The 18,580-nt window shown below is 40.7% G+C and overlaps 1 protein-coding gene across 1 annotated transcript in view; it reads right to left on the bottom strand.

Annotated features, from left to right (window-relative positions):
• Positions 1–14,500: 14,500 nt before the first annotated feature.
• Positions 14,501–18,580, bottom strand: part of FARS2 (phenylalanyl-tRNA synthetase 2, mitochondrial) — a gene marked incomplete at its 3' end in the record, with an annotated part of 85,221 nt that continues 81,141 nt past the window's right edge. The window contains exon 4 of the mRNA XM_010085773.1: positions 14,501–14,661. Coding sequence (XP_010084075.1) covers positions 14,501–14,661 — 161 coding nt within the window. The remainder of the gene's footprint in view (positions 14,662–18,580) is intronic.

Below are 18,580 nucleotides of genomic sequence, written 5' to 3'. Positions count from 1 at the left end.
GGAGAACCACCAAAAGGGGTAACTCTCCATTACTCCCTCCCACATCTTCTCAGCTTCTTTCAGTCCCCTTCTGAAAGCACCAGGGTGCAGAAGAGATTAGTCTGACACGTTCCTATAGCAGCTGTAGGTCTTCTGTGGAAAAGTACGCATTCTCCTTCTGCTTCTTCCTCAACATCCCAATCAATGGTCCACTGAAGCAGTTGGTTTTGGGGTACTATTCTTCCATTTCAAACACACATATATCACTGCAAAACAACTAAAAGCAAGGAAATGCTTCTTCTGGTATTGCTTTTCCATTGGAGCAGTTGCTACCAGAGAACTGTTGTGACACAAAGGCGAACAGATAGCACAATCTATTTATTATGCTGTGGTGTCACCTATAGAAAATGAGCAAGCTTATGTCCTGGAGAAGGAATCCAGTGGATTTAGAATCACCAAAATGGTAAAGTGGATTCTCACACCAAACCTAATAATCAACACTTAAGACTGCCTTTTGCACAGGCAGTCCATATTCTGTCTGTCCTTCCTATGCAAATTTTCCACTCCACAGGCAGAATCACTGGCAGGCTTTTTGTAGCAGGAATAAAAAGGGCACAAAAACCACAGACTTCAGAAAACAAACCGTCAACAAATAAAGACCGTAAGTACCAATCCCGCACTTTTCTAAAAAATTTCTACCATGCCTGCAAGGAACAGGCAACAAACTGGTATAAATCAGCAAAAACCCAATTCCTCAGCAGGTATTCAGAATTTCTTCTTCAGCAGTGCTGAGCACCTGCAACTCCTGCAGAAGGCACTGGTTGCTGCAGGCGTCCAGTGTTTGTCATGCTCAGAAGTCAGGTTTCCTCCTTTCTGGGGGCTTGGTTTATATGTTTTTTCTCATTATGCTTAATAATAATGCCAAGATAAATAGCTCAGTGGGGTAAAATACTGCACACATCAACAATTCATAGAAAAGATTTATATCCAAATAAAGAATGCAAGTATTTGGAAAGAGACTGCAGCAATATGAAGATGTATTTCTTCCAAATACATAGCGTAACAATGGAAATAAATTGCACCCAACATTTTACTTCAGCTTAGACGAAAAATCTCAAATAAACCACTGTTGATTATATTTCCTTTTCTGCTCATTAAATTCACCATTCCAGAGAGTTATTGTTTAAATAGCAGAATCTCCAGAACACCTGAATATGACTTAGACCAAAATAGGCCGTCATCACAAATCTTACAGGCACACGCAACACCTGAAGAAGTCCTTCTATCCTGCCTAACAAGGTGGGGTTTTTTCTCTCTCTCCCTCCTAAAAAGCGTAGAGATTTCCAAGACAAGGGCAACAATGCTTCATATCTCCTGGCCAGGTACAACTTCACACAATGCATTGTAGCATTGCTGTGCTACAAAGTAACGTCCTCATCTTTCTACACTTCTCAGATTTCTGAGCTAATCTGTATTGTTTGGGAAACACTGCTGTAGATACTGCATCATAAAAATCTATGCTCCCTAGGAAATTTAAAGATTCCAGCTGCGATGTACAGCAATTTACATGAGCAGTTTACTGGTGGTTTTGGAATACTCTTCATGATTTCCAGTGCCACTAAAATAGCTGGGTTTCCTTCTTCACTTGGGGAAACTACCCAAGTTGCAATGTCTCTTGGTGAAATCCAGTACTTTAGTTTCCAGAGTAGTCAACTTCACTTTTTCCCCACCCTTAAGTACTGAATTCATACAAAACACAACCTCCATAGTGCAAAACCAATAAAAAACCACCGGGGTAGTGTAGCAAGCTAAAAACAGTAACTTTAAAGAACAGTAAGGAAGCTAGAGAGAAACAGAAATGAAAGGCTCTACCTCTTTGTTCAATGCTCAGAAGAGGAAGAAAGGTCTTTAATTTTCAGGTAGACCCTGAGCATTCCTAATGCTATCGTCTTGTGCAGAGTAACAACTCTTAGAAACAGAAAACTACAGAGAAGCCATAAGCCGAGAACAGACCAAGCACAAATAGTACGCTAAGCATTTAAGTATGCAATGACAAATGTAAAGAACATTCAAACCTCTACAAGCAGAATCCTTGTGCAGAACAGGTATTTCTTTAACTCCTTTCCTCATTTTACAAGAATCAGAAAATGGATTCACTATTACTGATTTAGGAGAACAGATTACATGTGGGAATATTTATGTAGACTGGGTTTAACACATATGCAGGACCAGTAGGATGGAAGCAATCCTCAAAGAGGTGATTTCTTCCCATTATTAATTTTTAGAAAATTGCAAAAACAAATCCTCTGCGGCATATGCACCCCAAAGCGTTACTTACTTGTCACATTTTGGTTTAGGCTGTCACTACAACAGTCCACTTGTCTCTCACACTAGCAAGATGAAAGAAATTGAGGACGGGTGTGATAAGAATAATATGGTTCTTCCCAAATGTGCCTTCTGTTTGGCTATTCTCTGTAGCCTGATTCATATTCTGATCAGAGAAGTGGTAGCTGAAAATCAGGGTTTTTTTATTAACACCATGTACTTCAAAAGGTGCCCCTGTTCACGCATACACACACACACACGCATCAAGTCTGTTCTCTGCAGCCCTCATGTCCTAGGGAGACTCTACAGCTGAGCTGCAATGGCTAGGCACGATGCAGATGATGACTGTAGGGTTTTAGACATGATTTTAGAGACCACTTTATCAAAAGCTCTTTGCAAGATGTATCTTTTGCACGTAAAACGTCACAAATGTTAAATCAGCTAGCAAGTAAACCCATCTATGACAAAACCCATCCTTTTATTCAAAACCGGTAAAAAGAAATAGAGTGTATTTCCTACTGGTTTCAAGATCTTTTTTTTTTTTTTCCCCTTTATACTTCTGTGGTTGTGTATGCATACCAATACACACCTGTATCTCTGAAGACACACACTAGTATAGCGTAAGTGCTCAAGCACATTTTAAACAGGACTTTATTCTTATATCAAATGCATAATGTACATTCACAAAGATGTATTTAACCCTGCTGTAGGGATGCTGATATTCAGATTGTGATAATCACCTAGGACTGCCAGTCAGAAATTAGGGTCCCAGCAGGTAGACGGAGCACAAAACGATTGCTCCTGTCCTGAAGAACTTTCCACCCTAGGATAGTATTGGAGAAGACATGCTGAGGGAGGTACAAGACAACTACAACTGTAAACAGCACAGAAAACAGAATTATTGATAGGGAAATTCTATTCACCACACTGTAATTAAACCAATATTAGAAAAAATATTGGCAAACGTGCAAGGGCCACCCTCCTTACTAGCTACATACTTTTGTAGACAGTAAGGCTGAAAGCTCTGAACATCTTTTTTTTTGCTGAAATCACCAGCAGCTGGTTCTCATAGCTTCACATAATCAATACAAAATCTACTGTTATTTTAGATTTCCATGTTTACTCCTTTACCTAATAATAATTTAACGTGGGTTTCAGCATATATATCACCGCTGGAAATTGCTCCATGACTTATTTAAGCACTTTATATAATCATTATATTTCATCATTTGGGATGCAATAAAGATCAGTTGATATATTCGGCAGCAGAATTACTCATTTGTGAGCTATTTGTTTTAAAGAGCCTCAACCAGTCAAACAGCAAATATATGAGGTTATCAGTAACACATGCTTTTTGAAGTTCATTGCACTTCTTGCTAAGTAATCTTTTAAATAGTATCAGGTGTACTTTGACTGGGCTGTACTGGCTTTTCCTACAAAAAGAAAAAAAGACATCAGCAGCAAAATTATTCTGCTGACAATAACTGTACATTGCAGCAGCATTCATAACTGGAAATTATTTTTTTATTTACATCATGCTGGAGTGAGCTCAAAATTCAGTCAAGACTACAGTTGCTCCTTTTTGTTTAAAAACAAGTTGGAAGGAAGTCCCTGGTGGTCTGTTCCCAGTTGCTGGGAATCTCTTTCACGTGTATTGATGACACAGCTGCTGGGCATACCACATTCTCTGCATAGTCACCCGTCTAAACTAACAACATGGTCTAAATTCAGCCACGCCTGAGATGGACAATCTTGAGGTACTATTTTTTTCTTTTGCTTGTGCCAAAGCCCTTCATGGGATACTCTGTGAATGTTGTCATTTTTGAAGACTTGTGAGAGGCTGGGTTTCTGCCACTTTGCTCCAACCTTCTAGACTACAGGGAGGCAGAAAAAAAAACCTTGACCTTGACTCTTTCATTTGTTTTTGAACAGGTAACATTCCTTTTTTTATGTGAAGGTATTTTTACATTAATTGCATGGAAGGACCTGTTTGGGAAGATATGGAGACCCCAATTTGAAATCCATCTATAGACTCAGTGGCCTTTGGATTTCATGAGTGTTGCACAGTTGTGTTTCACTTGGGACGCCATCATTGGAATCTAAGTGACAGAAAACTTTGAACAAGAACAGCTGTATGTCTTCATCCAAGTTATTCTGTCCTTTCTTCTCTTGTCCTTGCCTTTTCTTTCAATTAGTTCTGGACTTCTTCCTTCTTTCCTCTGGGACTGAGGTTCTGGATGTTCAAGCTACATGGAAGGAAAAGGTAGAAGACTCTCAGCTAGCAAAGGCTCCTCCTTTCAACCCAGGCTGCTCACTTCTCTCACTGATCCTTGTGCTGCTTATGCATCCAGGCCACAGTGTGGTAGCACACTATCCAGTGGTAAAGCCACATTACAGGTTTTTTCCCTCCTTTCCCCAGTCACTTCTGGTTTTATCCTGCCTCCAAAGAGAACAGTGCTGTCTCCTCAGTTGTGCTGAGGGCATGGGGCAACACTGAGAAGTGGATCAGGGAACTGATATGGCTTGAAGGAACTGCAGAGGAAGAGGGGTCCCTGATCGACCACCTCACAGTGCAGCCACATGAGTAGCTGCTGCAGTACAAGTAGAACACCAGAGCAGAATAGTACTTGGGAACATGGGAAAGAACAAAAAGTCATGCTTCTCATCCTGATACTGTGAGAACCAAGGTTCTGGGAACAAGAGCAATCACAAAACCACCAAAATCCTTCAAACAGAGAAGTTTCAACTGCTATTTCTGACTGGACCTGCAGTCAAAAGAGAAGACATCTTCCACATGGAGACACTGGTATTTCACATTGTAAGCTTCCAAAAATCCCTGTGTCACTCTCTAGGTTTGTTAGGAAAGCTCTGGACCTCCCACACAGCTGAGAATTTGAGGAAACACATAATTACATCCAGGTTTTAGAATTACCTGCCATGTCATAAAACCTCTATTGGTGCTTTAACTGCACGTTAGCATAGGAAACTGAAAGTAGGGATGAAATATTTTGCTCTTTGTACATATATGTACACATATACATACATACTCCATCCACTCTAAACAAATTACAGCTGAGACAGTTGTGTACAAAGCATAAAACTCATAACATCCAGAAAGAACTGCTCAAACCAGCTATTTTGCTTCAAGTCACCACCAGCAAGACTGCTATTGGCATACGTCAGCTTAACAGAGGTGACCATGAGAGTTGTCAAGTATTTTTAAGACTGTGAAAACAACCTAGAATTACTTAAAGTATTTTCAAGGAACATAGGTGAAGGAGAGGAAAAGAGCTATGTTTTTGCTAATGAATATCATAGTCTTCTCTATACATCTGACTATTAGCAAGGTAGATGCATGACATGGATTTGCTTTGCCCTTTGGTGCTCCAACAGACAACAGATGGAGATACTACGTAAGATAAATATCACTAATCTAAGCACAAAGGGCTATTGATATTTTTCCAAGTACAAGCAGAAAGCAATTAAACTATTGCTAATTTGTCCAGGTTCAATGGGAGGCTATCAGTAAGACTAGATTGCAGCGGGTGGCAGAGGGATGGAAACAGGGTATGTGTGGGAAACTGCATCATCGGTATTAGTTCAAAGGGTAGCAGCTGGATTTCTGGGAACCACATCCCCCATCAGTGGTTATTTTTACCAAGAGTTTCAGTAACATCATTTCCTTACAGCCTTAGTCATGGGCCTGGGTCCCAGCACACTGTTTCACAAATCCAGAATCAAAACGTGGAGTCCAGTGATGGTTCCTGCCCCTAAAAGCTGATACGCTAACTGTATGACAAATGACAACACGAGGATGAAGGCTGGAGGTAGAACCATGGAACCATGAAATAAAACTCATAAAAATGACAGACAGGTCTCTTGGCTCTTCACCACCTCAGACATCTGCTGCCAGCTGTTTTGGTAGGCATTGCAAGAAATGGGGAGTTAGTGAAGGAGAGGTTTTAAAGAGAACAGGAAAGTGGATATCACAAAGAGCTCCTCCCCAGTGTGAGACTCAGTATCAGAGAAACCCCAAAATACTCACATGGGCATTTAACAGGTGGGAAGAAACGTTGAAATCACTGTCCAGTTTGATGCAGGCATCAGTTTCTGCATAAGGACTAAGAGCTGCTAGGTGAGAACAGGCTAGGATGAGCTTTGACAGTTAAGAAAAACGACATCTCCTTGATAAGCCACAGAAGGGATAACAAGAAAACATGCAAAGACAAGAACTCAGCTCTGCTGAGAAGGACCTGGGGGCTCCTGGGTCAAGGACTGGGCATGAGTGCGCCCTGGCAGCAAGGAAGGCCAAGAGCATCCTGGGCTGTATCAACAGTTGCTCAGCCACCTGATCGAGGGGTGTGATTATTCCTCTCAGTGCTTATCAGACTGCATCTAGAGTACTGCATCCAGTTTTGGACCCCCCCAATACAGGAAAGACATTGACAAACTGCAGCATTTTCAGCAATGGGCCACCAAGAAGACAAAGGGGCTGAAACATTCGCCCTGTGAGAAAAGGCTGAGGGAGCTGGGTTTGTTCAGCCTGGAGAAGAGAAAACTTCAGGGGAACCAACAGCAACCTACAAGTACATACAAGGAGGTCATCAACAAGATAGACCCAGGTGGGAGAATGAGAAGCAATGGATGTAAGTCAAAACAAGGGAATTTCAGAATGGATACAAGAAAAAACTTTTTCACCATGAGGACAGTCAAGCAGTGGAACAGGTTGCCCAAAAAGCTTGTGCAGTTTCCATCTTTGGAAGTTTTCAAGATCCAGCTGGATAATGTCCAGAGCAACATGGCCTGACCTTAAAGCTGACCCTACTTTGAGGAGAAGGTGGGCCTAGAGATCTCCTGAGGTCCCTTCCAACCTGAATTAGCCTTAGATCCTAAGACTGTGAAGATGAATGAAAGCCAAGGTAAAGATTTGATGGGAAGTTAAGATGCTCTGGGCACTCTGATTCCCATATTGCTGTTCCTAGCACCCTGAATTAATACTCTTCAACACCTTCCCATATCTGTGCTTCTGTACAGTGTCAGACACAACCTCTCTTTTAAACAAGAGACAGTTTTGGCAAACGGTGGATTTTCTTTGGACAGGGTAGAAAGAGTTAACCAAGGAGGAAAACTGAATGGCCACTGAAAAGAGAAACATTTCACTGTAGTCATTACACTGCAGAAAAGTGCTTGTAAATACGAGAAATGTATGCAAAAAGGTTTTTATGATCTATAGAACCAGTAGATGTAAGTATCCTCACTCACTGAGGTTTTACTTACAGAAAGAGAAAGCTAAGAATAGTCAGAGAAAGAAAGCACTGAATGTGTTTAGAAAATTCATTATGTTGAAGGGCGGAGCAGAGAGTTCCAGTTGTGCATGTGTGCACACAAATTGCACATGTGTCTGAGCATCTGTTTACTATATCATACGATGGAAAAGCCACTATATTACTCATTTGTGGTTCACTGGTATGTAAGCTGCTTACTTTTTAGACCTGGACATAAAAGTCCACAAAATTAAATTCGGCTAGGATAGCATTGGATACACCAGTTTTCATCACTCCTTTCTGTTTTTGAGGTATGCCTGAGTTTTGGAGAGCTGCTATATATGTTTCAATCATTACTCTCAGACAACACATTCCTTGCTTTCAACACCACCCCTCCACCCCTACCCTAAGACTGATGATAATACTTTAAAGTACAGAATTGTTTTGATGGCTTGTGGTCACTCATATTTCTTGATTTTTCAAAAAGAGATCAAGAGTAGATGCGTACAGTATAAAGTCTGGGAAGACTTTCTGATTGATTTAGGAAAAGATTTTCGCATCAGTCTCAACAGTTTTTTGCCTTAAACCTACTCTCCTTTTCTGTGTCTTTCTCTTCTTCCCCCTGCCTACTGTGTTTAAAATTTCCCCGTTTGCCCACAGACTTTTTCATATTACCCCCAATGCCCACAATTTCTTCTCTCTTCTACCTTCCCTTACTCTGTCTTATCTCAGTGGTTTGTTATTTCTTCTATCCAGTCTCATGTGACTGTCCATCCACTCTCTCTCTCCTAATTTCTGAGCTCCTATTTTCTTCTTTCCTTCCTCTGTTTTCAGCCAATTGTCTTTAGTTGAGAATGGGACTTCAAGTTCTGTTTACTCTCCAGACGCTTGTTTGTTGGCTTTCTTAACCCAAGTGTTGATTAGTAAAACTGGCTTGGATCAAAGATTTTGCAAATGAAGTTTGTGGTTTGTCAGATTAAAATTGCTTGTAACAGCCATCTTGAAAGTTTCCTCTGCTTCAGCCTTGCGAGGAGCTGATCACTCGGAGCTGGATCCCAGGAAGTAAAAAGATCTCTGACCTGAAACTATTTAGGCATTTAGGTTATGTTTGACTGAGCACAGGAACTATCCCATTGACTTAAATGGGACTACTCGCAAGTTTAAAGCTCAGCGTGTGCTTCAGTACTTTGCCTGACTGGGGCCAGAGGGCTTAGGTTCCTAGAGCTTCAATACTAGCACTGGCTACAAATGATCCAAGATATAACATCCTGATGAGAAAAGACTTGATGATTAAGTGATTTGTAATCCAGTCATGCAGCTTAGTGCAGCACCTCCACAATGAGGAAGATATTTCTGTTTTCTTTCCATGGCTATCCGACACTAAAATAAAGGAGTTTCACGATGTTCTGCAGAGTACACAGACAAACCTGTGACGATATACAGCACTGTAAAGGTTTTATTGACATTCATTTAAGATGATCTACATAAGTCACTCGTAAGAAGTTCAACCTTCCCAAAGTCATGCCAATAAAATGTTTATGCTACGCCATCATCTATACTCTGTTGTACTTCCTTCCATGTGCAGACACACACATATTATGTATCTTCAATTACAGTAAAACTAATTAGACAATAAATCACAGTCAAGGCTGTACCTCATTTGTTCACACATCCAAGTTAAATTTACATACTAATGGTTGCGTATTTGCCTTTAATAGATGCACTATTAGAAAGTAAATATAATAAATGAATAACCATTTAAGCATGGAGTTACCTAATCTTGATGAAAAATATCTGAAAATGTAGCAGCTAGTGAATTTATTCACTTTTTTATTGGAAAATAAAGCTAATCACGGACTAAGAAGATAAATATAAATTATATGGGGTAGCATACTAATGATGGATCAGACAGACACACCCTGTGCAATGAATGTAATAAGATCAAACTGGGTGAAATGGCTGTTTCGTACACTAGATGCTCTCCTTCTCAAGCATGCAATAAAGGATATAGACTAAGATGGTTTAATTTGCAAAAAATTTCCCTTAGGCCTGCCAGTGACATTTTATTTTCAGCATCTTCTAAAGCTTCAGGACAAGCTATGTGTCTCCGAGCAACAATCAGGTATGTGCACAAGAAGGATGCACCGGGATGATGACTGTTTCAGAAAACTGAAAAGTGCACAGTAAGGCAAAAAAGTTGTACATTGTAACTGTGTGAACAAGAGAGCTCACACACCTAGGAAATAGTGCAAACTGGGCTACTGGAAAAATTCCTTGTCATTAGAATTGGGGCTTAATTCCTATGGCACACTGAGCAAAGGCAAATGCGAGTGAGTGAGGCCCAGCCTTCGCTGTCTTGTACAAGGGAAAGATGAGCCCACTTCGATTTCCTTTCCCATATAATGAATCACTTCTTTCCACACAATGACGTTTTCCCGAAGATACACTTTTTCTCATCTCTGCTAACCTTGACTGTCCACCTTCCAAAGCAGAGACAGTCTCCTAGGTTAGGGCCACATGCGTCATTCTGGCTACAGCTGTGCGGGAGGTGAACAAGGTCAATTCAAGCTGCTTGTCAACTCTCCTCACTCCACTGCCAAAGGTTACTAGCCCCTCAGGTCTCCCGGCAGAGCTACTCTAGGAGCTGTGTCTATCCTGGCACCATCAGAATGATCCTGGTTAGAAAGTCTATTCTTCTGAGCATTGAAGCTAACAGGTTATTATGAAGGACCGGAGTCTGGACAGAATGCATGTACCAGCAGATACAAGGAAGGAGGAGCCCCTGGAGATGATGGAAGGGAGTGGTTAAAAGTAGGTGGTGCTAGGGCTATTGCAGATACTGGAGAATATTGCAGATACTGCAGAAATGAGGACAAGAAGAAGAAAGCAACTCCCAGAATCTCACAGGGAGTCTGCAGTTTAGCTAGGAATCTGATCTAGATTCCCTCTGTACCAATGCTTCCCTCAGAACAGCATAAACATGCTTCTGCTTGACCTCAATCCAGGCCACAAAGCTCATCTGCACCCAAAATATATAATTATTTAAAACCGCAGCAGCCACAGCCACCAGCAGCATCAAATGAAAGTGACTTTGCAAGAAGAAAATGCATCAGCAGTCAATTGACACGACATGCCGCTTGCTCACCGTGGCAGCGAAATGATGGAGGTTCCAGAAACTCCCCTGCTGCCAGCACCCATTCATCTTAATCAACACCTCTGGCCACACCACGCTTCATCTGAACCATGAGTGCCTTCCTTCCCCAAATGTAATTTCATTTTTGTACCTTTTCTTGAGAGTTGTCAGTCCCCAGACATGTCTTTTTTTTTTTTTTTTTTGGTAATGAACCAGAAAGCAATCACATGCAACTACGCTCAGAGCCCTGACGAACACAAGATGTAACACAGTGTACTAGATCGGATCCAAGCCATTTGTTTTATCACATCACACCTTGCAGGTCCTTAGTCTCTTCTGCCCTGTTTGTCCTCAACCTTTCGTTCCACAGCCTGAGCAGAAGCCCTACACATGTGATCAAAGGCAAACCACCAGCTTCTGATCCCCCACACTGCTGTGACTTGTGTCAAATTACAGCTAGAGTGATTTGGTAATCCAAATCAATGCAATAATCTGATCTGTGGGGAGCAGCTCTCTAACACTTCTGTGCTGAGTGGCCACAATGGTACAAGCACTGTCAGCTTTTCCCAAGCAGCTTTTTGACCTACTGAAACCTGCATGCATATATTGAGCAACTGATGATACACGCAAAAGTCTGACAGAGTCAGGCTGTTAAAAGGCACAAAATACGTACTTTTAGATCCCAAGAAAATGCTCCAATTAATTTCCATTTTTGAACAAGAGTACATTGAATATGGCTATTATTAAAGGTTACTGCTATGTAGCATGGACTTCGTGTATTTGAAAAACATTTTAATGAACAGAAAGAAAAATATTTATATTGGTGATTAACATTCAGATTATAAGAAAGGATGAGGGGAGTATCTAGAGGTTGAGAGTTCTATCTCAGTTAAACACATAAAGGATGGACATCTACTCAGGCCTTCTGAGGCTGCAGGATTCAATTTGTGTAATTAAACGGTCTCAAAACACCTGGTCTGTCTTGGTTCAGTTCAGTCGGGCTGAAAAGTACTGCACGGCCTTGCATGCAGAAAATCTGGCACGTTTTAAACATCCATTGAGATTTCTTACATCAACAGCAATGGAAGACAGGCTAAAAGTTTTATCTCAAATATGACATGAATAAACCATGTGATTAATTAACTATGACTCTTTAGAAATAGACAGGTGCAGAAGGTCTGCTAATTTGGTTTTATAGCATATCTGAAAAATAAACCAGAACAGAAAGAAAGAAAAACTGTCTTATTAACTGCCATCACCTGAGATCTTACGGTAGCACCAAAGATTATTTACCAATATTCTCATTTGAAGGGTCACTAACCCTTTAAAAAGCAATGCTGGTATGTAATAGAAGCATGCACAGTATTGAGCTTCAGAAAGCTCAATGTAAGATACCAGATAAAAGCTGGATACAGACTTCCTTTTAAACAAAAAAACCAAGCTTGCCTCTAGTCTCTTATATTCAGAGTCACAGTTGAAAAATATAAACTGAGGGAGAATTATTCTACCAGAACTGAAGATGGGACATCCAAGTGGGGTGTGTGTATGTATATGTTAAAAGGTAAAGAAGAAAAAAAAAAAAAAAAAAGGAAAAAAAAGGAAGAAAGGTCCCTAAGAAGTGCTTGATACCAGAGCAAAAATCTGTTTCTAAAACATTGTCCATATCCTCTCTTTAGAAGAGAGAAAGAAAAGATTGAGAAAAAAAAAAATCCATCTTTCCACCTCTGCTGCCCCTCTCCCATACCCCTCATTCTCCCAGTCTGTATACTTCTCACTGGCCTATTTCTTGGGATACGACAACTGCCAACACATTAATGGGATAAAGTAGTGGGTAATGGCCCAGTAATATTACTCCAGTCTTTCTCTTTGGTGCAAATTACAGCGCAGTGGCAACTGACAATTTCTCTTCACTGAAGTCCCCCACCTATTGCATTATACCTCCTGATTCATATTATTACTTCAAAATGTATTTCAGCCAGCAAGCCTCAACTTCATGACTCTCTCTACAATATCAGTTCTGGGTTGTAGAATTTCTCTCCTTGTTCCAAGCTGAACCAATGCCAGCTGAAACCAACAGTGCTCAGCAAGAAGAAATGCTTAAAGAGCTGACAAGACCTTGTCATCACTCTCCTACTGATGACACAGACAGTTACCCAGCAAAGCAGTGCAAAACCAGTGACCCCTGCTCAGCTGAAAATATTTCCTTCACATTTAGCTTCCTAGAGACCATGTCCTTTCCTCTGACCCTATCCACAGTAACCTATGCCTCTGTCATCTTCATCTTGGCTCACTATACCTGACTTTATCTGAAGCTGAACATGAACACACAACTTAGAGAAGCCAGACACCCAGCCCTCTCTTTGGCTCACTTTCAACATCAGACCGTGTAATTCTGACAATCTGTGCCTTTCCCCAAAAACCTAATCTACTGCTAGCATCAGTTTGAAACTTGGATCCACAATTTTAAAGCAAGAAAGAAATCTCATCCTAGTTCCATCAGAGATCAGCTATCTAGAAATCAGGCCACAATCTATGCTTCTCAGAAGCAATGCAATTAGAAAGATATGGGCTGAAAAGAAGGAGACTTGAGCATTCTTTACTGAAAAGAACAACAAATATTCTGTAGGAGATCAGGGAAACCTACAGGCAGACCCACCTTCAGGATCAGTAGCAAAAACCTGTCTTCTTTCTGTAAGTGACAGCCACAATCTGAATACCCCAATGCCAGTATCACCAAAAAAACCTCAAACAAGATGCAAATCAGAACAAGTCCCAACCAAAAAAAATCCAGTCTACCCCCCAAATATATCCAAACACCATTTTGACTTTTTGACTCCACCAGAGATGTGCCAGAATTGCCATGAATTAAAGAATCGATGCTGCTACTGATATGATGTGGAGACTGCTCAAATATCAGCTGAACATTACCACTGTTGATTTCCTCTTTTATATTTTCAGTTCTTTAAAAACATAATCAAGCTGTTCACAAACAAAGCAAGGAAAATTGTAAAAGGCAGCAGCAAAAAGTGTTTTGCTGCTTTAGTACTTCAGACTTTGTCTAGCATCTACACAGCTATGTCAGCTCAGCTCACCCAAAGACCAGTGGTACCAGCTGACTTGAACTTTCCCATGCTCATGCTGAAGAATATCACGGAAGTAGCAGGTCCACTCAATCCAGTTATACTCAATTACTTTGCAACTATGAAAAGTAGGGCAAGGTTTCCAACTACAAAAATCACCTCAGCAGGGGAGTTACAGAAGAAATACAAGCTGAGCCTGCTCTCTGCCCCCACTAGAGGTGACACAATGACGATGGTGAGGCACATTCATAAAGCATTTTGCCAAAGTTTGGCAATGCAACTCACATTGACTTCAACGAACATAGAGTGAAAACAACGGGAAAAATTTGGAATGGATTACAAAATGTAAACAGTCATCATCAAAAACATTTTTATAATGAAACAGAATTATGGACACAATTCAAGAACATACCCAGACCAGACACAGGCCTAAATCAATCCCTACTCTGGAAAAATTTAAAAGTTAAATATATGGTTAAGCATTACTCAGAACAGAGATATTCACTGGCTATCAGCAGCAATTCATATTATCTGGCTGAAAAAAAATGCTATCATCAAAAGCTGTATTTCATTGCAGTATATCAGAGAATCATGATAGCTGGAAAGCTGTTGCTTTAAAACGTCATCTGTTAATGGCACAGAATTTTAATTATGTGATGTTCTCTAGGGCTACACACACTTACTGATAGAAAATTATTATCATATATGTATTATTTTACCTGGAATTTTATTTTTTGCCAAATGTGAGGCACAATAAACTGCTTCAAGAAGCGTTCATCTTCACTCCAGAACAGTCGGATGTCAGGGATATTGTACAGGATCATGGCCAGCCTCTCCAAACCCAAGCCAAATGCCCAGCCAATTTTATCCTGCGCACCAGCTGCAATAAACAAACAAACAAGATAAAAATTCAAAAGCTTAAGTTCACAACATAAAAAGTTGCTGATAAAATGTTCACCTATTTGCCAAAAAAAAAAAAGAAAAAGTGAAGTGGCAACACAGAAAAGTCTACAAGTAACTGCCAAATGAAAGATCTAAAGGTTACAGGAAAGATCCTACTTCCATGAAAAACTGCACCAAGACTGTGCATATCACCAAGTCCAGGGACCAAAAAGTGTTAAAATAAAGCTGCACCCTTGGCAATTTCTGTCCACAGTTTCAGGCAGACTTTGAGAAATGCTGCATAATGCATACATCACCTCCCTTTACCATCCTGAGAGCTGAGCACTTCCACACCTGACTCAGCTGCGTTTTATAAGACCTCTAAACATGGATTTCCTGTTCAGACTATTTTACCTTGGTTGACAGAGCAGGCCAAGCCTATGCAGCATTAACATTATTACTAACTTTTGAGAGGATCAAAATTGCCTCTTTTGAGGCATTTGGAAGAAACAGAGCAATGGGACGTGAGGCGCTGTCACATTAGCATCACACCTCCAACCAGGGAACTCCTGGGCTGCTGTCCCTGGGAAAAGCCACTGCTCCCACATACACAAGTCTCTTTTATGCAGCCCTAAGTATAAAAATACAATATTTAATACATAAGAGCCATGCAGATATCAATGATGCAACATTTCTGTCAGGAGAGTAAATATTCATACCTTCCTTCATTTACAGGGCAGGAGCACTGAGTCATTAAACAGGGATTTTTTCAACACCAGTAACCAACTCCACGTTTAGCCATCACCCTACTGATTTTGAAATAAGCTCAGAGCCCAGCAGCTTTGCAATGCCTCAGAGCTTTTTTAAACTTAACCGAATGTCTAAACAAGCACACTTACGCTGAAAGGGTAAGTACATGTGTGACAGACTTGACTCTTCACCATCAGCACTGGCAGTGTGCTCGTGAGTCATCACTGTACATCCCACAGCTATCCAGCTAAACCAAGGCCATACCTGCCTCCCCCGGTATTAAACCAATTTTTCGGAAACTTTGAACTCAGCAGCTTTCCCACCATCATGGAGGAGGCTGGAGGCAGGTCTACTTTCTGACCCCTGTCTTTGCTATCAGAAAGAAGATAGCTCCTGTTATTTGGGTGCTGATGACAACCTGAGGTTCAATGCTGAGATGAAACAGTCCAGAGTCCTGTTTAAACAGAGGCAGGCACAAAAAGCTTGGAAAAAAGAGTTGCAGTAATCACTCTGATTCTTTCAATTAATTTGAACCTCCCTATTTACCTTGAATACCAAGTCCTCAGCGGAACCTCTCTGTGCCTCATCTGGAACCTCAGTAGTATTGGGCTGCCACAGGAATTTGGTCAACTTCATAAGAGTGCTTCCCAGAGGAGTCTGGATATTCTGCTCTGTCCCTTCTCATGTGCTCATAGGCAAGATTTTGCACTTTCTGACCTTAGAAAGCAGACAGTTTATCCACTGAATTGTGCAAGTCCTGAGAAATAGAGGACCAGGTGTGAACTCCACAGATACCTCATGGCAGAGCTGCTCAAACTAGTACCCTTAGATCAGCCAACAGACCTTGAGCTAAGCTGACCCTGGAAACCTACAATCCATGCTACACTGCATGAAGAACTGCATGATTTGCTACTGTTGACTGAGCTATTCTTAGAGAAAGGATAGTAACTACATAGAATGTATTGAAATTTGTGTTTGGAAATATTTTGAGTTTTGACTTTAAACGTAAACCATAAATGGTTTCTTTTCCAAGCCAAAAGTACTATTTCTCTCCATAGTCCAGTATATGTAAATAATTATGTTTTTATGGCTATGGAGAAGGGAAGATAATTCATTGCAATGGTTTTGCTTCCCCAGACTTCCAGGTTGTCTTTCTTAGATCATCAACTCCTCCCTCAGTAGCAAAGCTGCTATTCATTTCAAAAGTGCCAGACTTTCACGTATGTATGGATATTTCTGTAAAATGGTTAACACAATCCACCCCTTCCTCCAGAGGTAAAGTAGAGCACCCAAAGCAACATCCATGAGAGTTCTGAACAGCCACTGCTTAATCTTAACAGAGGCATAAAACCTGAAACCTAAAGATGTCAGGTTAACCATCAGTGTTAATTTAGTCACTGACACTTATTTAAGTATACAAGATATGGGGTGAAGATCCTCCTTTCCCACATTACTGATGACAACTGGTAGACTGGACAGGACAAAAAAAGGATATGAAAGGAGAGGAGCAGAATGGGTATATATTCTGTCAAGCAGAGCTTTACATTTAAGATTTCTGCTTTTTTAATAGTTTGATATAAGAATGGTTTTAGTTGTAACTCTTTTCCTCACACTTTATACCTTATAGATTGCTATGCACTTTAATTCTGCAATGAATCAATTAATGTTTTGATTTTATATCAACAGTTTATTTTTGTTTGTTTGGGGGTTTTTTGTGGGGTTTTTTGGGGGGGGTTGCTTTTTTGTTTTAGAAGGACTGGGACACATCACAGATTTTTGCACTATGTAGCAGACAAAAAATTTCTTTACCCAGCTATCTGCTTAGCAGCTCATAGCCCTGTCATCTGAGCTATGAATAAACACCTAGTCGCAGAACTTGTCTTTTGGATGATCCTCACACAATTATCAGCCTTCAGACCACAAACTTGTCAAGTGTCCACAGTCAAAGCCATAGCAGTGACGAATACCCTCTAGACAGAGAGGGAAAAAAAAAAAAAGGGAAATTCAGTTAATTAGAATTCCTCCTCAAATCAGCACTGGCAAATCTCTACTGCACTCCACATCTTCAGTTATTTTGTCTCTGATCTCTTCTCCAAGTTCCTATTTATAAAGCCTCAAGTCAATGTAGTGTTGACTGAAAGCATCTGAAGAGCTACCTTGGGGAACTCAACCAAGACTAAAGCACGCTTCTAATCACATTTCTGACTGGAAATGACCAGGTGGCTTAGCAGTTAAACGGGTAGCTAACCACCCTGTTGAGTAAGAAAGCAACCCAAAGCTTTTCATGGAACATATATATGTTTAAGTACACCAAATTTTGGCAAGTAGTATGTGAAGAAGTCAACTGAATGTGAGTCAATATGATAGAAAGAATGAACACAGAATAGAGATGAGGAGATCTGGCCAGAGAGGCAGATTCCAGGGACCTGGTGGGGAAATCGTAGCATCACTGCTTGAAATAACACAGCCCAATGGATAAAGATTTCCTGACATACGAGCTTTCCCCAATTGGCCCTCAAGGGTTTTTACGCTGCCAGGCTCCTGCTGTCTCACATGAAAAATTGACTACCCACCAGAAGAAAATTGCTGGAAGCTTTGCATGTCAGGTAGCCAAAGGTGGAAAAGGAAAGGATAAAACAGTTTGACTGGCTTCCCACACTGGGGGCTGAGACAGTCCGATCTGACTCCAGAAGGTTGGATCACTGCAGCTGTGACTTACAGGGGAGCTCAAGCGTCCTTTTCTTCCTTGAGAAGTCACATCTATCTGTCCTGCTCTTCAGCTCTGAGCCCAGATGAATCACTTTACACTTAAATGTAGACCAATCAAGCCATTCTCCAAAAACCATCATTAAATAAAAGCTAATTTTGATCAGCCAGGATGGGAAGCTTGGTAATTACTCACTGAGGCATATATAATGAGCCACCAGAACTCAGGGATTATATCCCACTGAATCCTCAGAAATACCCACAGACAGAAACGTTTACCTTTTCAAGCAGTGTGAGGCAAGACATTTTGCACTGTAGAAGATTTTTAAGGCATATTTTGCAACGTAATGCTAGAAAGAGATTAACAAAACTTTTTTGTTATACACTTCAGTCACATTTTTATATGTATGCTGGCTTTTATTTAACAATTTTCGCTACTCCTGTAAAGCTGCCAATAAAGA

The sequence above is a fragment of the Pterocles gutturalis genome, unplaced genomic scaffold (assembly GCF_000699245.1).
Source record: "Pterocles gutturalis isolate BGI_N339 unplaced genomic scaffold, ASM69924v1 scaffold20830, whole genome shotgun sequence".
NCBI lineage: Eukaryota > Metazoa > Chordata > Aves > Pterocliformes > Pteroclidae > Pterocles > Pterocles gutturalis.
Note: the sequence above shows the minus strand (reverse complement) of the source record. Positions and strands in the feature narration are given on the sequence as shown.